Source organism: Rhincodon typus, chromosome 17, assembly GCF_021869965.1.
Source record: "Rhincodon typus isolate 14 chromosome 17, sRhiTyp1.1, whole genome shotgun sequence".
Taxonomy (NCBI): domain Eukaryota; kingdom Metazoa; phylum Chordata; class Chondrichthyes; order Orectolobiformes; family Rhincodontidae; genus Rhincodon; species Rhincodon typus.
Window position 1 is genome coordinate 43,179,249 of NC_063348.1, and position 16,160 is coordinate 43,195,408.

Below are 16,160 nucleotides of genomic sequence, written 5' to 3' on the forward strand. Positions count from 1 at the left end.
GGTCCAATCAGCAAGCCCTAACTGACAGGCTCTGACACTCAAGAATTGGCTCTGAGGGAGGTAGACTGGTGCCAAGGACCTTCCTAAATAAAAGGTGACTTGATGACGGGATACCAGCCTCTGTGGAATTATTTCAATGACCACAAGAGCAAAGCATGTTTCTGAAGAAACTTGCTCGCAACAGTCGTCTCTGAGTTGGGGTAAGCATTTCTATCATCATGCCATCATTGGGAAGCTTGATTCGACCCTGCCAAAGACTGGGCCCAGTATCTGGAGAGAATGCATTTTTCTCTCCCAAGAGAAAAGTGATGCTGGGACAAATGAAAAGCAATGAGTAATTCTTCTGACAGCTTGTGGACCCCACAGCTTTTTGGGTTATTAGGAACCTAACTTTCCCCAAGGCACCAGATACTAAAACCTTTCCAGAGTTGACGGACTCAGTTAAGCAATGTTACGACCGCAGACCTCCTCACATTCTGAGATGCAACCAGTTTTACTTGGCAATTTGAGAAACGGGCAATCTGTATCGGGATTTTTGACTACGTTCAGACGACTGGCAAAAGGATGTGACTTTGGTCCAACCCTTAATGTATTGCTGAGACACCAGTTGCCGCATGGGATTAATGATGTAACCATGCAAAAATACCTACTCACTGAAGCCCAACTCAACTTAAGCAGGCACTACAACTGGCTTTATCATTTGAAAATACAGCATGTGGAACAGTGTATTCCAATGGAAGTGGATGCCAGTTTGACTTGAGCTTGGGGGAACACCACTTGAAATGAAGGCAATTACATACCAACATTCAGCACATTATCGTGAACAGAGGGATTCTAGGTCAGCCCACAGCAAAACCCCAAAACAAAGCCAAGCCTCTGCCAAACGTTTAAAATTTTCTTCAGGATCCGGGCCGGCAAGCCACTGTGCCAGTATGCAGATTCAAGACAACAAAAGAGTCCCACGACACCTCCACTGAGTAACTCACAGTCCATGTCCAGGACAATGCACACCCTAAAATGTCCACCTCCATCTCGTTCGGAACCATTAAATTTCTTCGCAACATCCAAATCAGTACCAAAATAAACGTCTGGCTAAATGGTCACCCAGTTTTAATGGAGGTCGATACTAGCATGGCTCTTTCAGTGATTACAGAACCAGTCTTTAACAAAATTCATTCTGGACTCCAACCAGTAAGTTTGTGCAAGACCTCTGCTAGATTGAGAACCTATACTGAGGAAGATTTACAGATTAAGGGCACAACTTCAGTTCCAGTCTCTTATGAGAAGCAGCTGGTTCAGTTACCAATGATTGAAATTGAAGGCTCATGCCCAAGTTTGATGGGGCGAAATGGTTTAAGATTCACGTAGACTGACTCAATATTTAACGATTATAAAATGGCTGCCCAAGTGAAGTCCTAATTTAATACCCGGAAGTCTTTCAGGAAGGTCCAGGGACTATCAAAGCAGCCAAGGCCACCTCGCACGTGGGACCAGGAAGTAATTCACAATTCTGCAAGGCCAACCCACTGCCACTTGTCTTCGGGCAAAAGTAGAGGCAGAAATCAGAAGGGTGGAAGGCAAAGGAATCATCAAACAAGTCCAGTTTGTGAATGGCAGCACCAGTCATACCAGGGGACAACCATAACTTCAGGCTATATTCATCAATGGACTTTGGACACAAATATCCAGTCCTGGCAAAAAAAAAAACTTAAACAGCTGGTAGTGATGGGGGAAACCAAAGGGGTGTCACAGCCAGAACTGAATCCTTTTTGGACCCAGAGAGAGCAGATCACAACAGAGAACAGCATAGTGTTACGGGGAGCAACAGTGACTGTCCCAAGCAAAGGTCAGTATCAGATACTGGCTGATATCTTCCAGGGTCATCCAAGGGTCTACAAAATAAAGACGTTGGCAAGAGTTATGTCTGTTGGCCAGGACTGGACGCAGACATAGTGGCGTAGGTGAGGCAGTGCCCAAAGTGCCAACATGGACAAGAATTACTGGCAGCAGCTGCCCCACATTCATGGGAATGGCCAGGTAAACCCTGGGCTCCGCTACATGTTGACTATGCAGCTCCTTTCATGATTTTAATGTTCTTAGTCATTGTGGACACCCACTCAAAGTGGTTGGACATGCATACAATTCATTCGTCAAACACAGGGCACCAGTGCTGGATGGCAGACTCTGCCAAGCAAGACAGAGAGCTTACGACAGGGGCGAAGTTTGGCGTAGCAATCACAGAAATGGCCCTGCATGCATAAAAGGCTGAGTCAACGCAAGGTCAGGACCAATGACATCTAAAGTTCAGGTAGGAGCAACAGTCCTGAACAAACATGTGGACCATGTGTGTGTGTGGTGCGAGAGCAAAACGTGCCCTGGTCCTCGGAACAGTCAGAAGTGTGGGTTCACCCTCTCCATCAAGCATTGAAGAGACCTCTGAATCTGAGATGGGCACAGCGGATCTCACCGCATCAATGCCTTTGCTGCCAGGAGGAGTGTGTGAATTACTCCCAAGATGCTACAGGGATAGTGGCAAGCTCCTGTGCATTACACGCCGCCTCTGACTCAGAGGGTGGGATATAAAGACTGTAATGAGGTCAGCCAGCTGGATCTCATAGAATGAGTTCCCTGATTGGAACTGTTAATCTGGTCCAATCAGGGAGCCCTGGCTGACAGACAAAAAGAGAAATGCCAGACTTCTTCACTCAGAGCTGGCTCTGATGGAGCTGGACCAATGTCAAGGACTTTCCACATGCAAATAAATGGTGACATGGTGACGGGATACTAGCAAGAGATGACCTCAAGGAGGTGTTCCAAAACTACGAATAATTTTGAAAGGGTAAAGATACATATTCTATTTCCACTTGTTGGTATGTCAGCAGCTAGTGGTCACAATTTCAACACTGCAAGCAAGAGAGCTCAGAGATGAAAAAATACCTCCTTATCCACCCTCTGTCTTTCAGTCTTATCCAGTTCTATCAAGTCCTATTTAAACCTTTGTTGCACCAAAGAAAACAACCCAGCCAATCCAATGTCTTCATATTTCAGATCTTCCAGACCAATCAGCATCTGGTAAATCTCTCTACACCCACCATGGTGCAATCACATCCTTCCTATACTGTGACGACCAGCACTGGACATAATACTCCAGTTGCGAATTAAACTGTGTTTTATCCCGTTTCAGCACAACCTCCTTGCTCTTACAGTCTATGCCTCAGCTAATAAAGACAAATATCCTACATACCTTTTCAACCACCAACTACCTTCCCTGCTACTTTGAGGAATCTGGGGATTTGCTACACTAAGGTCTTCTTGATCTTCAAGAATTTCCAGGTATGACTGTTTGCAGTGTAATCCCTTGCCTTATTAGCCTCGCCAAATGCATTACCTCTCATTTTTCTCATCTGAATTCCATTTGCACATGAATATCACTGACATCCTTCTGTAATTTAGCATCCTACCAATTCCCATGCCACCTACAAATATTTGATCATATCCCTAAATTTAAGTTCAAAATTGTTCATATACATCACAAACAATGAGGGCCCCAGCCATGTGAAATTCAATTAGAAACAGACAAAACCATTCCTCCATCATCACCCTCTGCTTCCTGTCTTTCAGCCAATTTTGGATCCAATGTGCTACTTTGCCTTGATTCCATTATCTCAGTCTGCTGTATCAAAAGCCTTGCTAAAATCCACGTAGACCGCATCAAATGTGTTATCCTCACCATCACTCCTGGTCATCTTAAAATTCGATCAAATCTTTCAAACATAGCAAATCCATGCCAATTATCCCAGATTAATCCTGGTCTTTCCGAGTGCAAATATATTTAGCCCCTCAGTTCTTTCTAATAACTTCCCACCAGCAAAGTTAAAAAGACAGGTCTATAAATTTCCTCATCTATCCCTTCAACACACTCCTTCAATAAATGGGAGAACCTTTAGCAGTCCTCTAGTCCTTTAGCATCTGACGTGTGGCCAAAGATGATTTCAAAATTACTGTCAGGGCCCCTTCTATCTCCTCTTTTCCCTCCCCCCAAAACGTGAATACATCTCATCCAGGCTCACACGTATACCCACTTAAGATTGCTAAAGCGTCTGGTACTTCTCCTCTGTTAATTTCTAATATTTTGCCATCCTCCAAACTGATGTCTACACATGTGCTGTCCCTGTCCATTATGAACATCAATGCCAAGTATTCATTGAGGAGCGCCCAAATTTTGCATGTTCACGCACAGACCAGTTCTACAAACCCTGATGGGCCCTACTATTCCCCTCGTTACTCTCTTGGTCTTTGTGTTTTAAAAACCCCATAGTATTTCCTTTATTCTACCCACTGATGCTTTCACATGCTCTCTCTTTGCTTTCCAAAATTATTTTCTAAGATACCCTCTGCACATCTTTTCCTCCTCTAATGACACTGCTGTATTGAGTTCTCATTACGTGTCACAATTTTTTCTCTTCTGCTCATCCTTATGTCCCTTGATATCTAGGGGTCTCCTATCTTGGTACCACTTCTTTGTCTTTACAGGAACATAATTTTCCCAGTACTCTTGCTATTTCCTGCTTGATTGCCTCCTACTGCTCTGACAGAGTTTATGTCCAAAAAACTGTTTCCCCAGTCCACGTGGGCCATATTATATCTTATTTTTGTAAAATTATCCTTTCACCAGTTTCAAACTTCTTTTTTGGAAAACCTGGTCCATCCTTATTCATTTCCAGAATGATCATAACTTAGATTTACATAATCATCTCCAAAATGCTCCCCATCCTGACACACCTTCCCCTGTCCAGGCTCAGAACTGCGCCCCCACCGCCGTCCCCCTGGTGGGTTATGTGCTGAGGATGCAATCTAAAAATTTCATTCCCTCTCTACCTTGCACACTAAAAAAATTATCCAAGTTAATATTTGAGCACTTGAAATCCTGTACTATTACTGCATTGTTCATTCACTTCTCTGACTGTTTGGGGCCCATCATAAACACCCAATGGTGTTTGCTTCTTTCATGTACTTAGCCTCATTTGAAGGTCCTTCCAAGGCATCATCCCCCTCTACTATAATTGATTCCTGCTCCACACTGTGACACACTCTCCTCTTCTATGGTCTTTTCTATATCATCTGAAAATCTATAATGAGGAACATGGAGCTGTCAATCCTGCCCATCTTTCAGCCACGTCACAGCTACAACTTTGATATATCGTTCCACCCACTTATCTATAGGTGTCCTCAGTTCATCTACTGTATTCAGCAGGTTCCTTGCATTAAAATAGATTCCATTTAGCCTGACTAAAGTCACTCCTTTCTTATCGAGCCTTTGCTCCCTCTGCCACCAACACTTGTGTTTTAACTTCAAATTTCATTTAAGCACCGCCCTCCCCAAACTACCTTGTGGGAGGCCCATTTCCTTGCCATCTAGTTTAAATCCACCTCAGAAGAATTTAACAGACCTCATGCAAGGACAGTGGTCCTATTCCTATTGAAATCTCCAGCCACATATTCATCTGCTCTATGCTTCTATGTCTATTCTCACTACCGTGCAGCAGTAGATTTGGGGATTACTAATGAAGTCCTGCTTTCAATTTCCTACCAACATCCATATAGTCTGCTTGCAGGGTCTCATTTGTTTCTTATTGTGTCATTGGTCCCAACATAAACATGCATGTCTTTGGCAGAGGTCAAGAGGGGGAATTCTCCATTGGTTGGAGTAATATCTGACACAAAGGAACATGGCTGTGGCTGTTAAAGTCATCTCAGCTCCAGGACATCTCCATAGGAGTTTCTCATGGTAGTATCCTTGGCACAACCATCTCCAACTACTTCAATGACCTTCCCTCAGCTATAAGATAGGGATGACTGCACAAAGTTCAGCACCATTCACAAGTTCTGAAACACTGAAGCAGTTCAGGTCCAGAGACGTGAAAATCTGGTTGCCGTTTTAGATTATTCAATTGAGTGTCAAGTAACATTCTTGCCATCCATGTCAGGCAATAACCCTCTCCAAACATTTCATTTGTCACTCAATAGCATTACCATCGCTAAATCTCACACGATGAACATCCTGTAGATTACCAGTGACCAGAAACTGAACTGGACCAGCCATCTAAGTACTGTAGCTACCACAGAAGTCAAAGACTAGGAAATGCACCTTCTGACTCTTCGGTGCCTATCCACCATCTACAATGCAGCTCCAAAATAAGAAGCTTGACATCATCCATGACAAAGCAATCTATCCATCATCACAATGGTGGCAAGAGTATACATCAAAAACAAGGTGCACTGCAGCAACTCAATGAAGCTCCTTGTCAGTACCTTCCAAACCATGACCTCCACCACCCAGGAGGACAAAGGCAGCAGTTACACAGAAACAAACACCATCCTGATTTGCTGGAATAGTACTGTTCTTTCACTGTTCTCTGGGTCAGAATCCTTGAAGTCCCACACAAACAGCACAGTCTATGTAGCTTTGCCACAAGCATGACAGTGGTTCAATAAGGCAATTCATTACTGACTTGAGTGTAACTCAGGACAGGCGGCAAACTCTGGCCTAGCAAGAAATACCCCACATCCATGAATGAGTAAACAATTCCAAACCTTGGAATTCCAATTCCTTAACACAAAATTTGCACATGAATAAACCGATAGAGTAAATTGAGAGCATGATTGCGTACAATTTCAGAAGGTCACACAAGGTGCTGCAATGGACACAGAGGCAGCATATGAAGTGCAACAATGAGAAACGAGGTGATTCTTTTTGATAGTGAGAACATAGACAGACAACACAAAATAAACAGCACATCTCTAAACGGGTGGGGAACTGAGGGACACAAGTAAATATATGCATAAGTCATTGACAGTACGACAGGCTGAGAAAGCAGTTAATAAAGCATACAGTGTAGTTAGTGGAATGTCCCTTCTTTATAAAATAACAACTCTTTTGGGTCACTGAAAACAACACTAGCCAAAATGAATGACACACTGGGAAGAAAACCAAGATAGCAAGCGAGGAAACTTGCAGATTTCACTGTCAAATTGGATCAGGCCAAATAGATATGCAAGCCATTACCTTGAATGGCGATACTGAATATGTGTTGATGAGACAACACTGCAGGGTTTCAACGAGGAGGGAAATTACAATATCCAACATTTTCTAACACGTTTTCCAGGACATAAACTCATACATACGAAGTAACTGAATTATGCTAATTCCATTGCTGTGTCAATCTGCTGAAACTACACAGCAGCAATCTGGTTGTCAGTTACCACGCCAACAGTGGACAACAGTAAGTCTTCGTACTTGGGGATGACCCTGAGAACTGTATATGGATCAAAAGGGCTGACACTCGAGGTACAACATCAGCACAAGGAGCAGGAACATTGGGAGTGAGAAGAACAGCCTCTACCTCAATTCGGCCAGTTATAACTGGGGTAGTATAAATTTCTTTACCATCTAGCAACCCCAAAGTAGATTTTAAACCAGTGAGAGAACATAGTAATTTACGAACTGTAAGGTTACTCCGGAAATTAGAGGGAAAGACAGGTTTATATACAGATATATATATTTTGAGTTTCAACGATAATAAAACAGGTTTCATGGTAAACCATGCCTCATCATTTGTGTAAAACAAGTCCCAGTAAGTAAGTAAATCAAGCACACATGAAAATGATGCTTACAACCACTCAAGGGCAAGGAAGTTACATTAAACCAGTGCAAGATGCAAGCTTGGTCTCAACTGGAATGCTGCATCCAGTTCTGGGATCTGCATTTTAGGAATGGTGTTGCTATGACAAGCAAACAGACAGCTCACCTCTGTATTTGCAACACAGTGGAATAAGACTCTCAAAATTGACCCCAGTGGTCTGAGTGACCAATCCCTGACTTTTATGAATAATCAATTCTAGACACCAGGTTGACAGCTTGAACAAAAGACTTCGCAGTTTATCAGCAATACAGTAACTTTAAGCACAGCAAAAAATTAAACAAAATAATTGAAATCACGTCTACAATTTAAGCCCAATAATTTTCGTTTTTACCCTATTCACAAAGGGCAAACAGACCAACAAACACAATTAACTAAAAAATAATTTTTTTTTCATAAAGTGAGATTACATCAGCAGTTTTCACTACATGTTGTCCCACAGATATACATGATTGCTTGGAACATAGAACATAGAACAGTACAGCACAGTACAGGCCCTTCAGCCCATAGTTGATTTTGTGCAAACATTAAACAGCACCACCTTTTCAATTCATTATGACGGTGTTCCAGTCATACTTAAAGCTTAGTTACTGTGCTCTGAACTTCCAATAGCTGATTGTGAGGGGTTAGGCAGTGAGATTCAAATCTTCATGCTCTAACATCAACAGCCAAACTCCTCTCAGAAAAAATCCAAAACCAATTCAAACCCTGTTATTCTCTCTGGTGGACCACGATGGTCCCTTCCACTTATTAGCACCAATTCCGAGATACTGACCTCGCTCATGGACAAACGTCTACTTGCTGGTTAAGCATATTGCTTTCTGCTGGTATCGAAAAGACTATGGAATCCTTTGATCAAGGGCCAACCTGCAATTAAATGCCAGGCCTGACCTCACAAACAACAGCTTGTTTGTTCCTTTTCTTAAAAGGCACAAGCTGTTGCACACAATTCAAAGGTCACATTCAGCTCACAGTTCACAGCTCCGAACCAAAACTAACAGAAGTGTTAAATAAAAATAATGAAAAATCAGCAAAGGTTCAAACAGTCTGAAGGAATTGGCAAAAATGCAGAAAAGATTCATCAGAATGGTTCCATAGATGAGGAACTTCAGGTACCAAGGCTTAAGAAATTGGAACGATCTTCACTGGAGGAGAAGGTGGACAAGAGAGTTGATCAAAGTATTCAAAGTCATGAGATGTCCAGAAAGAGCAGACAGGGAGAAAATATTATCGTTGTGGAATGATCAAGAATTAGGAGGGACAAGTAACTTGTAAAAGCAGCAGTGACATGAGCAAAAACATTTTCCTCCTTGCAATGAGTGACTGAAGTCTCGAATGCACTGTTTCAGTGTGAGAAGGAGGTAGGTTCAAATGAAGATATTCAAAAGGGCTTGGATTACTATCTGGAAAAGAATGTGCAAGCTTATGAGAAGACCACAGGGAAATGGCTAAATGGCTTGGGGAGTCAGTGCAGAAGCAATAAACCAATTAGTTTCCTTCTATACTGTAACAATTCCACGATCCGCTTCAATCACTGGTGGCAAATATTTAGAACTACTAAGGTTTTGGAGTAGATCTGTAGCTCAGGTTGTGGGGGTTGAGGTTGGTTGGCTCGCCGAGCTGTTTTTTTGTTTCGCAGACATTTTGTTACCGTGCTTGGTAACAGCCTCAGTGCAACCTCCGATGAAGCCTCGGTGTGTTTTCCTGCCTGGTTTTTAAACTCTGGGGTCCGTTGAGATGAATTGCCTCACTTCCGGTTTTCCTTCATAGTGGAACGTATATGGGGTCGGGTTCGATGTGTTTATTAATAGCATGCTTCGTGGAGTGCCATGCTTCCAGGAATTCTCGTGCTTGTCTCTGCCTAGCCTGTCCCAGGATCTTGGTGTTGTCCCAGTCGAAGTCGTGGTTCTCCTTGTCCGTGTGGATTGAGATGAGTGAGTATTGGTCGTGTCTTTTTGTAGCCAGTTGGTGTTCATGTACTCTTGTTGTTAGTTTCCTTCTTGTTTGTCCGATGTAGTGTTTTCTCTCAGTCTCTGCAGGGGATCTTGTAGATGACATTGGTCCTGTCCATGGCGGGGAGTGGGTCTTTAGTTCGGGTGAGCAGTTGTCATAGGGTTGACGTGGGCTTGTGTGCCACTCTGATGCCCAGCGGTCGTAGGAGTCTTGCGGTGAGTTTGACGTGTTCCTGATGTAGGATAGTGTGATGAGTGTGTCAGGGCGTGTAGAATCTTTCTGATGCTGTCCGTGCAGGCATCTTCTGACCCAGTTCTTTGGATATCCGTTATCCTTGAACACTTGGAAGAGGTATTCTTCTTCCTCTTCGCGTAGTTCCATGTTGCTGCAGTGTGTTGTTGCCCTTTTAAATAGTGTTCACACGCAGCTTTGTTTCTGTGTGCTGGGATGGTTACTATTGAAGTTCAGTACCTGGTCTGTGTGTGGCTTTTCGGTGTACTTTCGTCTGCAATTCCCCATTTGTCTTGTGCTCTACCATGACGTCCAAGAATGGGAGCCGTTTGTACTTCTCCTCCTCTCTGGTGAATCTTATTCTGATGAGGGTGTTGTTTATAAGTTTGTGTCTCTCTTCTAATTTGGTCCGTTTAATGATGACAAAGGTGTCGTCTACGTAGCATATCCACAGTTTAGGTTAGATTTGCAGAAGGGCAGTCCTTTCCAGTATTTGCATCACTGCTTCTGCTAGGAGTCCGGAGATAGGTGATCCCACGGGTGTCCCGTTGATTTGCTCGTATGTTTGGTCATTGAAGGTGAAGTGGGTGGTCAGGTACAAGTCCAATAGTTTGAGCATGTTGTCCTTGGAGATGGTTTCACTGTTCTTGTTCAAGTAGTGTTGTCATTGTTTCCCTTGCCAGTGGTATGTCTATTGATGTGAATAGAGCAGTGACATCAAACAATATCATGGTCTCTTCGTCCTCTATCTTTATGTCTTTGATGGAGTTGAGGAATTCTTGGGCTGAGTGGATAGAGTGGGTTGACTTGTTGACTAGGTGCCTGAGTCTTCTTTGTAGTTCTTTGGCTAATCTGTGCGATGGAGTACCTGGTAGGGAGACTATGGATCTGAGGGGGACTTCCGGCTTGCGTACTTTAGGGAGGCCGTAGAATCGGGGTGTGTTGGTTTCTTCGGGTTTTGTTCTTAAGAAGTCTGTTTTGTTGATCTGTCCTGTTTAAGTCTTTGAGCGTGTAGAGGATTTTGTTGCCGAGTTGCGGTGTCGGGTCAGTTTGTACTGGCTGGTATGTGTTCTCGTCGGCAAGCAGTGCTCGTGCCTTGCAGATGTAGTCCCTTTTATTCATTATCACTGTCATGCGCCCTTTGTCTTCAGGTAGTACTGTGATGTTCTTGTCCTTCTTTAATCCGTCCAGGGCTTGTCTTTCCCGTGTGTTGAGGGTGTTGAGTTCACTCCTTCTGGTTAGTGTCGGGACTACTGTCTGTCTTCGAGTTTGTTGTGTTTCTTCGTTGATATTGGTGGTCTTGAGTGTGGCTTCCAGAGTAGCTAGGAATTCCGTTTTGTTGGCGTCCCTGTAGTTGTACTTCAGTCCTCGGGTGGGAACGGCTTTTTCCATGTCTGTCAGTTTCCTGTCAGAGAGGTTTCTTATCCATGTGTCTGTTCTGTTGTCGTTTTTGTGGTAAGTGTGGCTGGCTTGTCTTGCAGGGTCGATTTTTTCTTGGCTCTTGTGGTCTGTTGGCTGATGTTAATTGCTCGTTCCATGTCAGTTGTCCAGTCTTGATTGGTAGCTTCCGGGAATAACGTTTTTTGGTGCGTAATTTCTCTGTTGTATTAGTGGAGCCGGTTGTGTGCGTCATTTATCATTACCCTTACCATCTTGCGGCCGTTTTGTTCTGCTGTTTTCCAGGCTTGTGGGTTGTTGGTGGGTGGTTTGTACTTCACACTGTGTGGTAATACCTGGTTCCTGAGGCATCTAAGCAGCAAGTAGAGTTGTTCGCGGGTTGCGCTCTCTCATTTGGCGTAGTTTTTCCATATTTTCCCCGACACACTCATTACACTACCCTACATCAGGAACACGTCGGAACTCACCACAAGACTCCTACGACCGCTGGGCATCAGAGTAGCATATAAGCCCACATTAACCCTACGACAACTGCTCACCCGAACTAAAGACCCACTCCCCGCCATGGACAGGACCAATGTCATCTACAAGATCCCCTGCAGAGACTGACAGAAAACACTACATCGGACAAACAAGAAGGAAACTAACAACAAGAGTACATGAACACCAACTGGCTACAAAAAGACACGACCAATACTCACTCATCTCAATCCACACGGACAAGGAGAACCACGACTTCGACTGGGACAACACCAAGATCCTGGGACAGGCTAGGCAGAGACAAGCACGAGAATTCCTGGAAGCATGGCACTCCACGAAGCATGCTATTAATAAACACATCGAACCCGACCCCATATACGTTCCACTACGAAGGAAAACCGGAAGTGAGGCAATTCATCTCAACGGACCCCAGAGTTTAAAAACCAGGCAGGAAAACACATCGACGCTTCATCGGAGGTTGCACTGAGGATGTTACCAAGCACGGTAACAAAACGTCTGCGAAACAACAAAGCAGCTCAGCGAGCCAACCAACCTCAACATTTAGAGCTAGTTTTACAGTGGCAGTGACAGTGACATAACTGCACAACAGAAATTAACCAGATCAAGACTTTCTCATATTGCAAAAACAAAGTTAGCTAGACAATCATATCAATTCCTTGTAACAGGACTTAATCTTCTAACCAAGCTTTAGTTTGCAATCCTGACAAAATAAAAACAAGTTTTGATTCAGCTACTCACAAGTTGTGGCCCCAACTTTTTTGTCTTTCCCTTCCAGCAGGTCCCATAAGTGCACTGATGCTTGTTCAAATTGTTCACACAATCTATAAAACAGAAAATAATGTAAGCACAAGCCTGTAAAGTGAGCATTTAATGATATGATTATCCCCACGTTACATCTTTACCCCATGACAGTAAGTCTGGAGGGCAAAAGATAGAGGGGAACCTAGAGAGTACAACAAGAACAAAATTAAGTATTTCCAATTGCACGTACCTTCCACAGTTCAGAATATGCTAAGGCGTTTTGTAGTTCATAAACCTTTCTCAAACTGCTTCTATTGAATTAATCAAATTCCAAAAGAAGACTTACGATCTACGCCAAGTGCCATTTTGTCCTTTCATACGAACAAAGTCATCAGTTGAGGCCTCGGGTTAACAATGCAGCCGAAAGACATGCCAATTAACAAAAGTCTTCAACAAGACTATACCTTGCAGGCAACGCCAAAAAAAGGGTTCATCGGTTTCAAGTAGCTTATGACTTGAATATAAACCATAAAGTAATCCACAAAAATAAAAGACAAAAGCTAAATGCTGCAAGTCAAATTAAAAACTGCATAGTGCCAGCAGATCAGGCAACAATTGAGAAAGGAGACATTTGGAACAATGACCTTTCAAACTTATATCAGTTTTGTTATAATGTGATGAGCTTTAGGAAAGAGTTGGACGGACGAGGTGGTAAAAGAGAAGGTCTATGTCAAGTGGGCGACAAGAGAAATTATAACAAAGAGTTGGTAGTGAACAGCTCAAGTGGTCGGAAAGCAAAACTTGTGATCAGAAGAGGTGTGAATGGCAGAACGACAAACAGCTGCCACCTGTAAGCAAAAGTAAGACTGAAACAAAAACCAAGTAAACAAGGGCAGAGACTGCAGATTTAAGTTGTCAAATTTGACGTCAAGAGCAAAGGCGGTCACATGCCTAAGCACAAGCTAAGTGCTGTCCCTTGAACTTGCATTCAGTTTCTCTGCCATACACGGGGTTCTGTTATAACGCAAATGTTGCATTCCAGCATAACATCACATTATAGAAAATTGCACAATTTAAATGGGGCCTATGGGAAAAGTGGGGCTAGAGACACAAAGAACACACGTTAATATTTTCCAAAATTGTTCCTCACTTGTGTAACTTCACTCTTATAGCTGCAGTTATAATGACAGCTTATCAAACAGGTGATGCTGCAAAGAAGCAATACAAATCTGGTCTTGTATGTGCAATGAAGTGACAGCTGGGCTTTAAATAGAGTTCTGTCACTGAAAATCCCAGCAATGGTCAGTACTGCATGGTAGTACGAGCGTCATCCAAAAAAAGGTGAGCAGTGCAAACTTGTGAGAGATAGAGCTCACAGCCAACAACCATCCATGAAACTCCTCCAACACTGACATGTCAACAACTTTCAATAAAATTCACTCATCCATTTAAATGCTGATCTGACCTGACATTTCATCGGTATAGACTTCGAGAAAGATTTTCAGATAGGTTAAGCAAAGGAATCTGACCTTACTTTCCTATGTAGCCCATCTGAATTGAAGTTAACTGTAAGAATAAAATGCATTGTAAACCAGAGGAACATTGTATTCAGAATAGTGCTGGAAAACAGCAGGTTTTAACAGGGACAACTTTTGGTACAAATGATTTACATGAGCAAGTTCAAAAATTCTATATATTAAATGTGTAACAAAATGTAGGCAAAGGTGCATGTTTTAACAATACTATTTTAAACTGTAGTTCATTTGTTACTAATACCATCAATATAGCATTGAGTCCATTCTTCTATTTAAATGAGCTGCAATTTTACAATAATGCTGAATTGCATTACAGTCAACACAAGTTTGTGTATTAGAAACAGCGATCCTCTATTCATCAATCGCATTATAACCAAATTGCATTATAGGAGAACCCCCTACTGTACTTCAGGGTACCGAAGACAGACATCAGCACAACAGCAAATGAGATTAAAATGACAGGCAATTGGAAACCTGGAGTCAGCTTGTGGACTGAATTGAGATGCTCACATTAAACTGGTTTTTCACCTGGAAGCACCTAGGACCTTGGACAGTTTGGTGGCAAGAGGTTAAAAAGGCATTTTTTGCACTAGCATGCTAAGGTGACAGGAAGAGGAGATGTGACCAAGGAGAAATGAACTGGGTTGTCAAGAAGAGAATGGCCCCTTGGAGACCCCAAAGGTAGCAAATGGATGAGTGTGAGCCATTTCAATTATCCAACAGGCTAGAGGTTCTTGCTGCTTGGGCTGTCAACAGCAGGGATTGCGAAAGAGTAGGGTGCCATTCAAGCGTGGAATAAAAAGAACACAGTTTTATTGCTGCAAAGTATGGTTAGATTGTTGAATACTGTTCTTTGCAGGTAGTGTTCACTGTCTGGTTCTGGGCTTAAGGAAAGCGAGTTGAATGGAAAAAGGATCCAGTCGTTATACACGTGACATAAGTGAGAATAAGAGAGGTTTCAGTGAGGAGGTAAACAGCTCAGAGCTCAACGAGAAAGCCAAACAGCTAAATTCATAATCCCTGGATGAATACCAGAGTCAGAAAATCGGTGATACTTAGACCAAACCACCCATACTTGTTCAACGTTCAACAAAATACTCAACTTTTGTTTTATTCATTCACCAGATGAGGGCGTTGCTGGCTAGGCAGCATTTATTGCCCATCCCTAATTGCCCAGAGGGCAGTTCACTGTCAACCACATTGCTGTGGATCTGGAGTCACAAGTAGGCCAGACCAGGTAAGGATGGCAGTTTCCTTCCCTAAAGGACATTAGTGAACGAGATGGGTTTTTCCAACAATCGGCAATGAATTCACGGTCATCATTAGATTCTTAATTCCAGATACTTACGGAATTCAAATTCCACCATCTGCTGTGGTGGGATTCGAACCCAGATCACCAGAACATTATCTGGGTCTCTGGATTAACAGTCCAGCGATGATGCCACTAGGCCATTGCCTCCCCCTAGTTTGATATCAACATATTCTGGTTGCAATGCTCAACATAATTCCAGGTGGATTAAGTTATAACATAACTACGATGTAAATGCCAATAAGGTAGCTTTTCTCAGCTAAATTTGAACTATCAATATACAAATGTTATCTTAAATTAACTGACAAATGCTTTAGCTGCAAATCAGATACAACCTTAAAATGGCACTGAAGTTAGTGGAGAGCTTAATTTCCTATTTATAGTCTTGTACGTGTACAAGAGCAAGGTTAACCAAATTTGTAAGACACTTAACCCCATTCATTCCACCTCCTCCTTCCCCACCCCAAGCTGTCTCAAAGAGTTACAGTAAATTCAGAATTGTCCAAAATGAATCTGCAGCATTAGTTAATAAATTAATTAGCCTGACACCATCCCTTTGTTATGTCACTTTGCACCAGAAAAAGTGAAGAATTTTAATGCAAATGATGAAACACAGACCAAAATATATAAAAAAAAACTGTGATTATGTTGGTTGCTCACAATGCCATAGTATATTGTTAAAATGGTAAATTTTTTTAACCTCATTTGTTCCAGCCACTATGCTTATGCTGTTTTTTGTTGAACTGTGTCTGTAAACATTATCTCTCAAAAACTAACGGACAGGTTGCAAGG

At 42.6% G+C, this 16,160-nt stretch overlaps 1 protein-coding gene across 1 annotated transcript in view; it reads right to left on the bottom strand.

Annotated features, from left to right (window-relative positions):
* Positions 1-16,160, bottom strand: part of caprin1b (cell cycle associated protein 1b) — a 102,871-nt gene that overhangs the window by 65,186 nt on the left and 21,525 nt on the right. Inside the window, exon 5 of the mRNA XM_048606923.1 lies at positions 12,522-12,604. Within this exon, the coding sequence (XP_048462880.1) occupies positions 12,522-12,604 (83 nt within the window). The remainder of the gene's footprint in view (positions 1-12,521; positions 12,605-16,160) is intronic.